The sequence below is a fragment of the Alosa pseudoharengus genome, unplaced genomic scaffold, assembly GCF_046254945.1.
Source record: "Alosa pseudoharengus isolate Yale_2024_CS ecotype anadromous, Long Island Sound unplaced genomic scaffold, YU_APseudo_1.1 YU_APseudo_1.1_scf_10, whole genome shotgun sequence".
NCBI lineage: Eukaryota > Metazoa > Chordata > Actinopteri > Clupeiformes > Clupeidae > Alosa > Alosa pseudoharengus.
In genome coordinates, this window is record NW_027468565.1 from 36154547 (window position 1) to 36168889 (window position 14343).

At 42.4% G+C, this 14343-nt stretch overlaps 1 protein-coding gene across 1 annotated transcript in view; it reads right to left on the minus strand.

Moving 5' to 3' along the window:
- The window catches only part of ptprq (protein tyrosine phosphatase receptor type Q), a 52934-nt gene that overhangs the window by 31353 nt on the left and 7238 nt on the right, over window positions 1-14343 (minus strand). Inside the window, exons 12-21 of the mRNA XM_076299155.1 lie at window positions 13713-13819; window positions 13521-13618; window positions 11073-11238; window positions 10425-10685; window positions 10134-10279; window positions 6080-6191; window positions 4319-4539; window positions 2846-2915; window positions 1881-2080; window positions 1435-1672 (exon numbers count right to left, since the gene is read on the minus strand). Of these exons, the coding sequence (XP_076155270.1) occupies window positions 1435-1672; window positions 1881-2080; window positions 2846-2915; window positions 4319-4539; window positions 6080-6191; window positions 10134-10279; window positions 10425-10685; window positions 11073-11238; window positions 13521-13618; window positions 13713-13819 (1619 nt within the window). The remainder of the gene's footprint in view (window positions 1-1434; window positions 1673-1880; window positions 2081-2845; window positions 2916-4318; window positions 4540-6079; window positions 6192-10133; window positions 10280-10424; window positions 10686-11072; window positions 11239-13520; window positions 13619-13712; window positions 13820-14343) is intronic.

Genomic DNA, 14343 nt, shown 5'->3' on the forward strand with positions numbered 1-14343 from the left:
ATGTCTTTATCAATATGTGTTTATTTACATTATGGTATCTAGATATTATTTCCATCAACTCGGTTACTGTTGACATTGATTATGTAGACCTTCTCTGATGTTTAATAACAAGATGTTGTGAGCATTGAGAAACATCTGCTCGTGCTCTCGAGTCTGTATTTGAAAATAAAAATAGCTCCTTTTTGTTAAGATTTTGTCTTGCAATCTTTCATAGTGCGAACCTCTCCACTTTCATCATGAGATGTTAAAAGAAGGAAGTCACATGGAATGAGCTGATTGAATGTAGGAACTCTGTAGGCCTTATTTCCGTGGTTGTTGAATTTGTTTGTAGCCATTTGTTTGTAGCCATGTTGATAACCAGAGAGGAAGCCAGTGAAGTGACTAGGAAAGTCTTATGTAATCTCTCCTCTCCACAGGTTGGTCACTCCAAACGGCAGTGTGATGTTCTCACTGCAAACGTGCGATCCAGTTACTGACGGTGTGTATCAACACTGATGGTGAGAGGCCGAGGCGAGACTTACAACCGCCATACACCCCTGATGACGGGCCATACACACGTAGATACACCAACACACACACACACGAGCAGAACAGAATCAGACACATACGAGCAGAACAGAACCACACACACACACACACTTGAGCAGAACAGAACCACACACACACACACGAGCAGAAAAGAACCAGACACACACACACACACACACAAACACACACACGAGCAGAACAGAACCAGGTACAAACACACAAACACGAGCAGAACAGAACCAGACACACACACACACACACACACACACACACACACAAACACACACACGAGCAGAACAGAACCAGGCACACACATACACACACATGTGTGCGCGCCCACGCACGCACACGCACACACATGTAACAGAGGTCGTAATTTGTCCGCCACTCACGGCCCTCGAACCCGCCACCTCGAAACACACCGGCATGGGAGTCGAACGCTCTAACCACTGAGCTAAAAGCCCAGGCTCCCAACTCAGCGGTTAGAAGCCTTCTTAAGGTTAGGGGTGTGAGGATTTACACGGGCAACTAGCACGCTAGCTCAGTTCACCTCCGTTACACACACACATACACACACACAAACACACACACGAGCAGAACAGAACCAGACACACACATAAACACACACGCTCGTGGACACATACACACACACAAACACACACACCTCATGATAGGCTATCCAAAACAGAGAGAAGGGAGAAAAACAGAGACAGATTGTGACAGCACACAGAGTAAACTCAACAATCTGTAGTGTGTGCTCTAATCTTGTTTGAGTTTGGGGGAATGATACACACTTTTAGCGTGTTTTGTGTTAATATACTTCACAACAACAACCTCAATGAAATAGTACGAAAGCATATGTGATTGCACATGTGTGTGTGTGTGTGTGTGTGTGTGTGTGTGTACCTGACTCAGGCGTCCGGGCCATAGTGCTGGCGATCTGGCCCTCCCCATCACTAGTGAAGGCGGAGACTTCAAACACGTAGGCGGTGTATGGGCGGAGCCTTGCCATGCCCACACTGATTGGCACACTCCAGCTGGAGGCAGGCGGGACGGCTGAGAGCGTGACCGGCGGAGCCGATGCCGAGGTCAACAGAGACTCCTCTGGACTGGGCGTCCCACGAGACAGGATGTCCGCTGCGTCCTAACAGACACATGTTCATTCAAATTAGAGGACTTTCTCAAGATTATACCTAAGATTAACTCTAAAAGCAGGCATCTTCCCACCCTACATTTCCAGACATACACACAGAAAACAGCTTACTGACGGCCAGACAGACAGACAGACACACACACACACACACACACACACACACACACACACACACACACACACACACATGGTCCCATACATTGCAATGAGGCAGGGCACCAGTCATAATGTCCTCTGCGTTGACCTCTAGTGTCTCCACGGTCTGTCCAGTGCGGGCGTGTTTGGCCTTCACTACAAACTTGGTGATCAGGCCATTGATACGCTTGGGCAGGTACCACGTCACCTTCACAAAGGAGTGGTTGGTTGGCACCGCAGTCAGGTTTGTCACTAGACCAGGGGCTGAGAGAGACAATATACACACAGACACACACACACATGCACACACACACACACGCACGCACACACACAGAGAGAGAAAAACACAAAAAATAAATACATAAAGAAAGAAAGAAAGAAAGAAAGAAAGAAAAAAAGAAAGGAAGAAATTTCACAAAGAAAGAACGATTTCTATAGGCCTATTGGAGTTTTTTTTTTTCTTAAGTATATTTTTTGGGCTTTTTTGCCTTTATTTGGACAGGACAGTGGAGAGTGACCGGAAGCAAGTGGGTGGGAGAGATGGGGTGGGATCGGGAAATGACCGTAGGTCAGATTCGAATCTGGGTACCCGTGGGCACTCGGGCCCGTATATGGTATGGGCGCTGTAACCTGCTGCGCCACAGCGCCCCCTCAGGCCTATTGGAGTTTTTAAGGGTCAACAACAAGAATCTGACTTTCACTGACAAAGCCATGTTGGTCACACTGAGCAGGAACATAAACGGCCAGACATAAATGTGAGCATGATCGTTCACACTCACATACACATGTATTGTGGCTTGCGTGATGGATGGCGGTAACAAAACACTCACCCAGCCTGGGGTGTAAATGATTAAATGGTGACTCAGTGCATGTCATTTGATCACAGAATAGAAGAAGATGCCAAAAAGTCACCTTGGCTCTCTCTCTTCCTCCCTCTCTCTCTTTCCTCTCTCTCTCTGATTCCAACACACACTTGTATACATACACATGCACATTGCACACACAAACACATGACAGAGAGATACTTACAAGCCTCAGAGGTCTTGATGAAGAGGGATTTACTGAAGGATCTGATCCCATCGCGATTCTCAGAGCCCACCTAAAAAGTTACAAGAACATTATCTGTTGTGAAATTTACAGGGGGAAAAAATTCAGTGAAGCAGCCAAATGGAAATGGTAAGGACCAAATTCAGGACTATGGCTTTGTGTGACAACAACAGACTTCGCCATTCAAATCAACAAAGGTGTGTGCAGAGCCGGACAGTAACGCAGTACATTTACTTGAGTACAGTACTTGAGTACAGTTTTGAGGGATCTGTACTTTACTCGAGTATCATTTTTGGGGAGTACTCATGACTTTACTCAAGTACATTTGAGAGGCAAATATTGTACTCTTTACTCCACTACATTTCTATCTATAACTGTGAGTACCCGTTACTTCTTCTAAAAAAAAGGAAAAAAGAAAAATCTCGGAAACCCTCAATTTGTTGTTTCCCTCTCAAACGTGATTGGATTGTGCAGGCGCCACTGATTGGGACAGCCTATCAGCAATCACCTTCAGCTTTCCGCCAAAGTCAATTCCATGATCAGATTTAGATAAGAGACGAAACCATGGACGAAACAATGGATGAAGATGCAGCAGGTCCATCCCGGGAATGTGCCAAACTGTGGCCCCACCTCGGCAGACTATTTTAATTTTCTGAACAAGTTAATGATAGTTTTCACTTCAAGTGTTTCAATTACAAAATAGTATTTTGTATTTGAAATACGTATTTTAAATACATGTATTAGAAATACTGCCCATCCCTGGCAACATGGTAAAAAGATGAAAATGACTTGATTTTAGTTTTACATTCTCCAAGGTATTAACATGAACATTTTTCATAACTCTATGTAGGACGTTTCTGTACATAAATGTAAGCACTGTGGCAGTAGTAATGCAATATTTAGAAAATGTAGGCTACTCTTGTACTCTTGATACTCAAGTACTTTTAAAAACAAGTACTTCAGTACTTTTACTTAAGTAGACATCTGACTGTTGTACTTTTACTTGTACTTGAGTAAAATTTAGCAAAGGGTATCTGTACTTTTACTCAAGTAATGAAGCTGTGTACTCTGTCCGCCTCTGGGTGTATGCATGCGTGCTGAGGGTTTGGGTGGATGGGATGGACACTGTGAATTATTGAATACTGGATGGATATTGTGAAGAGAGAGACAGAAAGAGAAAGAGAGATAGACAAAGAGAGAGACAGCAAGAGAGAAGGAGACTTGGAAAAAGAGAGAGAGAGAGTGTCTACTGTACGGGAGGTCAAGAGGAGCATGGGTGGATAAATACTACTGAGAGAGAAACCTACGGGAATCCATAGACCCCTTTAGCTCATGAATAATCCACTTCTGATCCATTAAACATGAGACCAGACTCTGTGTGACTGGCACCTTTCCCATAGACACACAAGCACTCTCTTAGAATCTGTGTGTGTGTGTGTGTGTGTGTGTGTGTACCTTGATATTATAGGTAGCTCCAGGTATGAGCGTGTTCAGCAGGTATTCTGGAATGTCCAAACTCCTGGTGAGCTCTGTGAAGGCGGAGTCAGGATGAGGACACACCTGCTTGTACTGGAGGACAAATAATTGGATGGAGTCATCGCGTGGGGTCTTCCATGATAGGAGGATTCCAGTAGACCCTACCCTTTCCCCCTCAAGATCAGATGGAGCAGCTGGAACTAAACACACACACACACACACACACACACACACACACACATGTTCATACAAAGACAAACACAGAGACACAAATTCATCAACACATACACTCATATAAATTCACATGCATGTCTGGTACAATGTTACGAAGTTGGAATAAACTCATTAGCTTTGCTCACACACAGACACACACACACACACACACACAAATGAAACATGTGCGAGTGCACACACACACGCATATGCACATACATGCACACACACACTCACTGAGATAAGTATACAACTGATAGAAAAGATGGACAGAATTAGTTCAAGAGCTTGGCCGGCATTCTGTCACACATATGCTTTATTCTCAATTCCACCAATATCACTCTTTTCACAAACCCACATTTCAGCATACACAATGCAGGGGCACCAGGTAGCGTCTGACCTCTTTACTTTACACTTTACACTGGAGAACAAAGTCACCATTAGCCTACCCAATCCTTGATGTTCGAAATTGATGCCAGGCAACCCCGGGCCTTCCTGTTCCGTTAACTAAAAAAGTTGTTGTTAGTGTAGTCAACTACAAAACATAAGGTAGAAACAGGTAGCTTTAGTGACCAGGAGTAAATATGTTGAATGTCTCTGCCCTATTCTTAATTGGAAGGCAACTGTGTGATTACAGATGTCAGTTAAAAGTGACAGCTCCATTTTCTCGGGTCATCAATCTCACAGTTGGGGGTAATGGAACGATCCATCCGGGAGAGAAGAGGGGGGTGGCGGGGGGCACGCTCTGACTGACACAGTGACCTTTCCTTCTGTCACATGCCAGAGCTAAGCCTGGCCATCCAGCTCATAGATAACCTGATAGCGCTTTATTGTGAGCCAATCACACAACCCACCGATGAATTATGCAACATAACACTACTGCACAAATAACCCCACGTGGAGGAAAACTGATCAGCACCCCACCAAATCATTGTTCTGAAATTTGGACATAATAATAGGTCACCTTCTGACACCGAGGTGCAATAAAGCTAGCACACACACCAGGATACTTACACTGACAAGTAATGATGGACATACACACATGCTCTCTCTCTCTCTCTCCTCTCTCTCTCTCTATCTCGCTCTTTCTCTCTCTCACACACACAGACAATGATGGACATTGTAATGCAGGTCCTTGTGGTGAACCACACATGACCCTCAACAATGATGACTGATTGCCATCATCTTAATGAAAATCATTAGATTTCCTTTCTGAGACAGGTTTTGTCAGGTTTCTTAATTGATAAGATCGGCTTGATTTATACCCTTGCATAATTAACATTGGTCGTGTGTAGTTTGAGTACCATTGAAAAGCAGGACAGGACATGAAAACCTAAATGACATAAGCAGGACAGGACATAAAAACCTAAACATCAATACCTTCAAAAACCTAAACATTAACATAATCCCTTCACTGAATCTGTTCCACTGACAGTTAAGTAAACTCTCTCTCACATAAACACACAAACACACACACACACACACACACACACACACACACACACACACACACACACACATAGTTACCAGAGGCGTTGGTGGTGATAATGCGGCTGACTGGCGCACTATTAGCGGAGGGGGACACCGCATTCAGAGTCACCGAGTAAGAGGTCCCTGGAGTCAGACCACCAACATCTGCCTAAAACACACACACACACACATCAAGTCAGTTTACAATATGTTTTTTTTCCCCTAAACAACTTACAATAACATTATAATAACAGTAGAATAGTGGTAAAAAAATATATATTTGTACAAAAAAATACAACTGGTCAGTTTTGACCCAGGCTTTGCTGACATCAAAGACTTTTCAGTCTAAGAAATACACATTCTACATAAACAACAAATGTTACATATATTCAATAGGGTTTAATTTCTACAATTCTGATCAGCCCCAAAATGTATCACTTCAGATCTGACATGTCATGAAGTTAAAACCCTCTCAGGCCATTATAATCAATCTACAATATTCAAAAAGCACAACATTCAATCACAGCCATGCGAAGGATCGCTAAGAACAACCAGTAGCTCCACGGTCCATTACAGAAGAACAAGTCAAAGACACACTGTCATACACGCCCCCATATCAAGGGAAATATTCAATCATCATCAGGCAACAATCACACACCAAAGACACAACCATCAATAATCAATAATCGATGATAAACAATAAACCTCCAAACAAAACAGAAGCTAACCACAAACCATAACCGATAAACCTCACTCGATCGATCATTGATGAAGGCACACACTAAACCATGACTTTAAATGTGCTGATGTATTGCACTGGAACTACACACAATTCATCATTTATTAAGCCTTTGTTACTTATTAGTTAATGGTTTGTTCATCATTAGTAATTTCTTGTTCATACATAATCTATCATCAGTAAATGATTTGTTCACACAGTTATAAATGGTTTGTTCATAGTAAATAAGCCTATATCTAAAATATGTTTATACATTATTGTTAATATTTAATAAATGATCAGCACAATATTATTGCATCATTTATTAAGTATTAACAATAATTTATAAACATATGTTAGGTATAGGCTTATTTACTACGAACAGACTATTTATAACTGTGTGTACAAATGCTTTATTTATGATAATTAACATAGGAGCAATGATTTACAAATGATGAACAAAGCATTTTGTAATAGTTTGCAACTGGTTTATAATGGGAAAATGATTTCATTTATAAGTGGTTGTTTCATTATTTATTAAGTATAAATCATGTACTTACAAACATATTTTTTGGATGAGCTTATTTTCTATGAACAAACCATTTATAACTGTGTGAACAAATGCTTTACTGATGACAAAGTATGTATGACATTACTAATGATGAACAAACCATTAACTAATAAGTAACAAAGGCTTAATAAATAAAGAATTGTGTGTAGTTATTATAAAGTGTTACCGATAAATGTTGTATGATGTTCTATGAATATCCTATATACTGTATCCCTATGAGATAAACAGTAAGAAAATAGTAAGTAGAACATGCTTACAGCAAATTATTCTTGTCAAACATACAAAGGAAATTTAATCAGAGAGTTTAATCATCACATACACACACACACTTTTTTGATAATATTTGTGTGTGTGTGTGTCTCTCTCTCTCTCTCTCTCTCTCTCTCTCTCTCTCTCTCTGCATGTGTGTGTGTGTGTGTGAGTGAGAGAGAGAGAGAGAGAGAGAGAGAGAGAGAGAGAGAGAAAGTGAGTGTGTGCAGCACATGTGAGAAATTATGTCATCGGTAGTGTGACCTGTCAGTAATTTGCCTAATGATCACAAACAGCTAAACAGACTAAAAATGAAATGACAACATAGAAATGGGAGGGACATGAACATTCTGAAGAAACTATGAAACAAACATAAAAGGTCACATATTTTACTTCCCTGGAAAATCCAGAGTTCTCTGCGAGACACTCTGGCAATGAGCAATGATGCATTTTACTTTATCCACTTGTATCACGGGAGCCAATCACATCGGTGCATCTGATATAGGTGGGCCAAAGGCACCAGCTAAACAGATGACAATCGTAGTGTTATCCAATTGTGTCGAAGTCCAGAATAGGTCAGTTAACATTGGTCGTATTGTGTTATCCAATTGCGTGCAGTGAGATTTTCAAATGCACGCTTGGTGCCGCCCCTCGAGTTGGGCCATTACATTATTCGTGGCCAGACCCTTAATCTTTCTAGATTACCAGGGTCTGGAATCTCCAGGCTAATATTTTACCTCTTTTTCCACAATTTCAAATAGTCTTAATAAAATATCTCTGTTAACCACACCATTTTCAACCCTGTCTTAAGAGCCCTGTTCAGAGCGTCCCATTTGGGAGCCTGTTCCTTTACACACAGGAGCATATTGCACAATGGCTTTGCTTCTACAATCTGGTAACAAGTCCAGAACTTTCGCACTTTCATTCTTTAGTCCTGAGCGGAGACTTGATCCAGATAGGTAAAAATGAAGTGGTTTTATCCAACAAGCTTCCATTCTTGTCGTCATGAAGGGAAGGAAGTTCAGGAACAGGTCATTCTCATTTCACTGAATCATATCTTTCCAGACTTAGGCAGCCCATAAACTAATTTGCTGTTTCAATGTTTTTGCATTGGTAGCCATCCCAGATACCCAAATACATGCGTAAGAGCACAGGAAAAGTGACATTTTCACAATGTATGACCTTTAAAAACGAAGTTGCATGTTTATGAGCCATCAGTCGAATACAAATATACATCAAGTAACCATCATGTCTCTGAGGGCCCCTTGAATCTGTGCTGTCTTTGTGATGCTTCTTCCAAAAGACCCAGGGCCTCCCTCCCACTGCCAACCTTCACTCTAAACAAGGAGGCGACCAGAAAGTTCTGCTGCAGCGTGTGTGTGTGTGTGTGTGTGTGTGTGTGCGTGCTCCACATCTTGCAAGCACAAGCATACTGTACACACACCACTGCCAGATACAAATACTTAAAAGTTTAGAGGTTTAAAGTCTTGAGATAAAACCAAGGACTTTTTGGCATAATTCTAGGCTTCTGTTTTCAAATGTGAAGGTCCAGCCCTGCGGCGACTTCCTGGTATTCTGGCTGCCATGTCACACTGGAAGAACAACTTACAGCTCTAATAACATCTAACATCTAACATCTCCAGAGACCATTCAAATCCAGACTTGACAGGTCATAGCATTCATCCCATAGCTTACAATTGCACAAAACTGGACGCAATTCAATACATTGACGCAGAACTAGACAAATGCGGCTCAGTTTTCATTAGCAAACGACGACAGATCAGCAGAGTTCAGGAGTGACAGCGCAGGTAGAGGTAGAGGTTCAGGTCCAGGTAAAGCTGAGGTGTCTTACCTGAGCCCCGCAAAGCCCCAAACAAAGGGCCAGGAGAAGGACAGTCATGCCGCCCAGAGACCAGGGACAGACGGGTGGGTGGATGTAGAGATGGATGAAGAAGATGTAAATATCTGGTAAAGTGTGTGTGTGTGTGTGTATATGTGTGTGTGTGAGTGAGTGTGTGTTATGAGCATTCAGCACGAGAGGAAGAGGCAGTGAGCTCAGCACTGTGTCAGGGATCCGAGGACCTCATTAAAAGTTAACGTCACTCTCAAAGGATGGTCGTCTAGTAACCGTCACAAACACACACACGCACACACACGCACACACACACACACACACACACACACACACACACACACACACACATACACACACACACACACACAGGCTTGGGCACAGTAATGTACACACACTCACATACTGATACAGATACCCAGCACCTGACACCTGGCAGTCAGGGAACACGACAGAGCAAGAGAAAGGAAGAGGAAGAGCAGGAGAGTGAGGGAGTAACACAGAGAGACAGAGAGGAAGAGAGAAAGAGAGAGAGACAGAGGGAGAGAGGGGGAGAGGGAGGAAGAGAGAGAGTAAGAGAAACAGAGAGAGGAAGAGAGACAGAGAAAGGAAGAGAGAGACAGAGAGAGAGGAAGAGAGTGTGTGTGTGTGTGTGTGTGTGTGTGTGTGTGTGTGTGTGTGTGTGTGTGTGTGTGTGTGTGCATGCATGTGTGCAATGTACCTGTGTGTGTGTAATGTTCATGGTGCCGTGGTCAGGTGAGAGTATCAGCAGATATTCCTCCACACAGCCCTCTGCCTGGTCCCAGTGTAGAGAAAAGCTGTGCTCCGACACACTGCTCACATACACACCCTGAGGACTGGCTGGCTCTGAAACACACACACACACACACACACACACACACACACACACACACACAGAGAGAGAGAGAGAGAGACACACACACACACACACACACATTCAGATAATAGTCACAAACCCTCTTGTTAATGTGATATCTGTGTGTGTGTGTACCTGTGTGTATGTACAGTCTGGTGGGGATCCCTGCGAGGTCTCCCCTGACCCGCTCCACAGTGGCATTGTAGGGGCAGCCCTCCCTCAGCCCCCCTACAGTGACCTCTTGACCTCCATGACCAACTCGCAGCTCCCAGAAGGCCGAGCGGTTGCTTATGGCCACTCTGAGGAAGTCAAACTGGCCTGTCGTCGGTTGCCAAGACAACTTCACTGATGTATGGTTGACTGGTGAGACTGAGAGGGAGCACACTCCAGCTGGACCTGAAAGACACACACATACACACACACATACAAACACACACATACATGGACACACACACACACACACACACAAACACACACATACATGGACACACACACACACACACACAAACACACACATACATGGACACACACACACACACACACAAACACACACATACATGGACACACACACACACACAAACACAAACACACATGGACACACACACACACACACACACACACACAGCTTTTACATGAAGTCTATGTACAGTATATAATACTTGTTTTTTTCTATATGTGTGAGAAAGAAGATTGACAGTGTGTATCTGTGCATGTGCGTGTGTGTGTATGTGTGTGTGTGTGTGTGTGTGTGTGTGTGTGTGTGTGTGTGTGTGTGTAACTAACGTGTACTGAAGTGTGTTGAGAATGTGTCACTCATGTCCTCTCCCAGGATGGTCCTGATGCTGAGGTCATAATCAGTTCCTGGCAATAGGTCCCTCAAACTGATGCTGTTCCCATGAATATGTGCATTACGAGTGGTCTTTGGATCAGATCTCAGTGCATACTGTATCTGCAGACAAAAACACATGATTTGAAAAGGTGCCAAATGCTTTATTAAGTGTCTGCATCTTCATCAAACCTCAAGTCATCAAGCTATAAAATCATACACTTATGTGTTCAGAAGGAATAAATAAAGTATGAAAAGGAATTATGCTGAATGCTCATAAACTGCTTGTGTACTCCCAAAGTATGCAGTTTTATGTTTTATTGTGAAAATAAAATAGGTTCATCATGAGTATTAATACACATTTTTAAAGAGTCATGAAACGAATGTTGTGATCATATGTCAGGTTTGTATGATGGAGCACTGGCACTGGAGAAAACATTTTGACAGTGATGTCTAGATGTCTATTAAAAGGGCCGGAATATATATATATATAATACTATATATTTTTTTATATTTACATATATAAAATACTTTCGATTATAACATACAGTCTTTAAAAGCAAGAGAAATGCCACATTCACATACTGTCTCTCTCTCACACACGCACGCACACACGCACACACACACACACGCACGCAGATGGAGTGGTCAGTGTAACATGATGCATTTTTTAAAAGGGCCAGTAACTTGAGCTGATGGAGCAGTAATCCGTTGCTAAGGCGACATCCCAGCTAAAGCAGCCTGTATGAAAGTTTAAACGCCTGAGTCGCCTCCCATGGTCACTTAAAACACTCAGACAGACAGATGCACGCATACACACACACACACACACACAACGCATAAGTAGCAAACGGACAAATGAACAAACACATCACAATAGTAAAGCACTCATACGCTTCATTTACAGTTTTTTCTGAATGCTTAAACACAACCGTGATTCTTATAGCACAATTTCTAAAACTATTCATTCTTATAGCAAAACCACTCACTGAGTTCGCAAAACTAAAAGCACAAACACTCAGTTTGCAATTTTGTAACACACACTTTGCACAATTGTAGGTACAATCCACTGCACAGCACTCTTTTTGCGGAACTGTAAACACAACTCACTGCTTTACACTCAATTTCCAAATGATCAACACACTTCTAGCAAAACTATACACATGTATGGCTATTATTTACACTATTTTGCCAACTCTCTGGCACACTGTGAAAACTGTTTTAGATCATTAGTTCACTTTGCAATCAGCCTAAGCACTATAAATAAGCCACACGTAATGTACAATGGGTACAATGGAGGGAGCAGGAAGAGTGAGAAGAGTAAGAATTAGAGGAGGCCGAAGAATAGGACATGGAGGTGAAGTAGGAGGAAGAGGAGGAGGAAGAGGACACAGAGGTGAAGAAGCGAGAGGGAGAGGATGACAAGGACAAGGAGGTGAAGTTAGAGGAAGAGGACAAGGAGGAGCATGAGGAAGGGGAAGATGAAGGGTAAGAAGAGTAAGAAATAGTCCTTTTACAGGCAAAAAAATCAGTGTACATGTGGGGATATTGACCAGGCATCATGTCAGGCCTGGATACGGCATTCCAGAATATATTTTCCCCGGTGCCTTGAACGAAATTTTGAGAGAGACATCACGATGTAGACTGATTTATTTTTTTTCTCAGTGAAATTTTGTGTTTTGACTTGGAAAAACACACTTAAGTTTGTTTTGATGTGTGTAAATAAACACTAATACTTGAAGTTTGGATCCTGTATGTTTACAGAACTATGACAAAAGTATGACCTCAAACTGACATAGCCTACCTTGTGCACAGAGAAAGCAAAAGCCAGATGTGTTTTTTATTCATACCATCAGTGTGTAGTTGGCACATTGTGTGCTAATTTTTGTGATGGCTTGTGTTTACTGTTTGATACGAAAACACCATTTTTACGAAGGTGTGAAGAGTTAAGCAAGGTGTGTAAGAGAACTACAGTGTTTTGCTGATTGGGTGAAAGGTTTTCCTATTTGTGTGTAGAGTTTTGCAAAAAAAGCCATAGTTAAAAAAAATGTGCTTAAGCAATCAGAAAAAACTGTATTTGTGTGTAGAGTTTTGCAAAAATAGCCATAGTTACAAAAAATGTGCTTAAGCAATCAGAAAAAACTGCAAGTTTCTAGTGCTGGGAACTTGAATGGATTGTTGGGGACTTGTGTGGGCTCTGCCCTACATTCAGTACAGTAAACGGAGAGAAGCTTCACTGCTTTGCCCTGTTGGGCTTTCAAAGGACGGTTTGGGAAATGCACAGGCACGCATCCAGGCACTTATAACAAGCAGTGTGATTGTGTGCATACTCAAGTGTGGTTAGTTACTTCTGTGCAAGTGTGTTACTTATGATGGAGCATCGTAGAGTCTATCATGTACTTTACCAAGAAGCTGTCGGCCCTTCCCTGTGAGTGTGTCCACCTGACATACATGGAGTTGACTTCCTGTTCAATGAAAACCACTTCCTCTGGAGGCCGTGGAACTGAGGGAAACACAGATGCAGTTGCACAACTTCACCAGCAGAGAGCAGTGTAAGACTAGTCACAGCAATAGTGCTCACAATAACAAGGGTCTACCTGTGTGATCACTAACAGACATGACATCACTCTTCTTCTCTTCACTCAGGCTTGTCACTTCTATGAGGTAATCACTTCCAGGTGAAAGGTCATCAAAGCAATGCACTCTGGAAGCATTCACAACGCAAGAAAAGTCTGACAGTAACACCGTGACCAAAGGCAAGGCAAATTTAACAAGGCAAGGCAAATTTAATACATTCAGGCAATTCAATGTGCAAAATGAAGCTCTGCTGTCACAGTAGAGTACGTCTGACAGGAAGCTTCTCCTTTTGAAGGAAATCTATGAGTCTGTATGCATCTATATGAGAACTTCCACATGCACTGGGTGAGTCCGTATACATCTATATGAGAACTTACACATGCACTGGGTGAGTCCGTATACATCTATATGAGAACTTACACATGCACTGGGTGAGTCTGTATGCATCTATATGAGAACTTCCACATGCACTGGGTGAGTCCGTATGCATCTATATGAGAACTTCCACATGCACTGGGTGAGTCTGTATGCATCTATATGAGAACTTCCACATGCACTGGGTGAGTCTGTATGCATCTATATGAGAACTTCCACATGCACTGGGTGAGTCCGTATGCATCTATATGAGAACTTCCACATGCACTGGGTGAG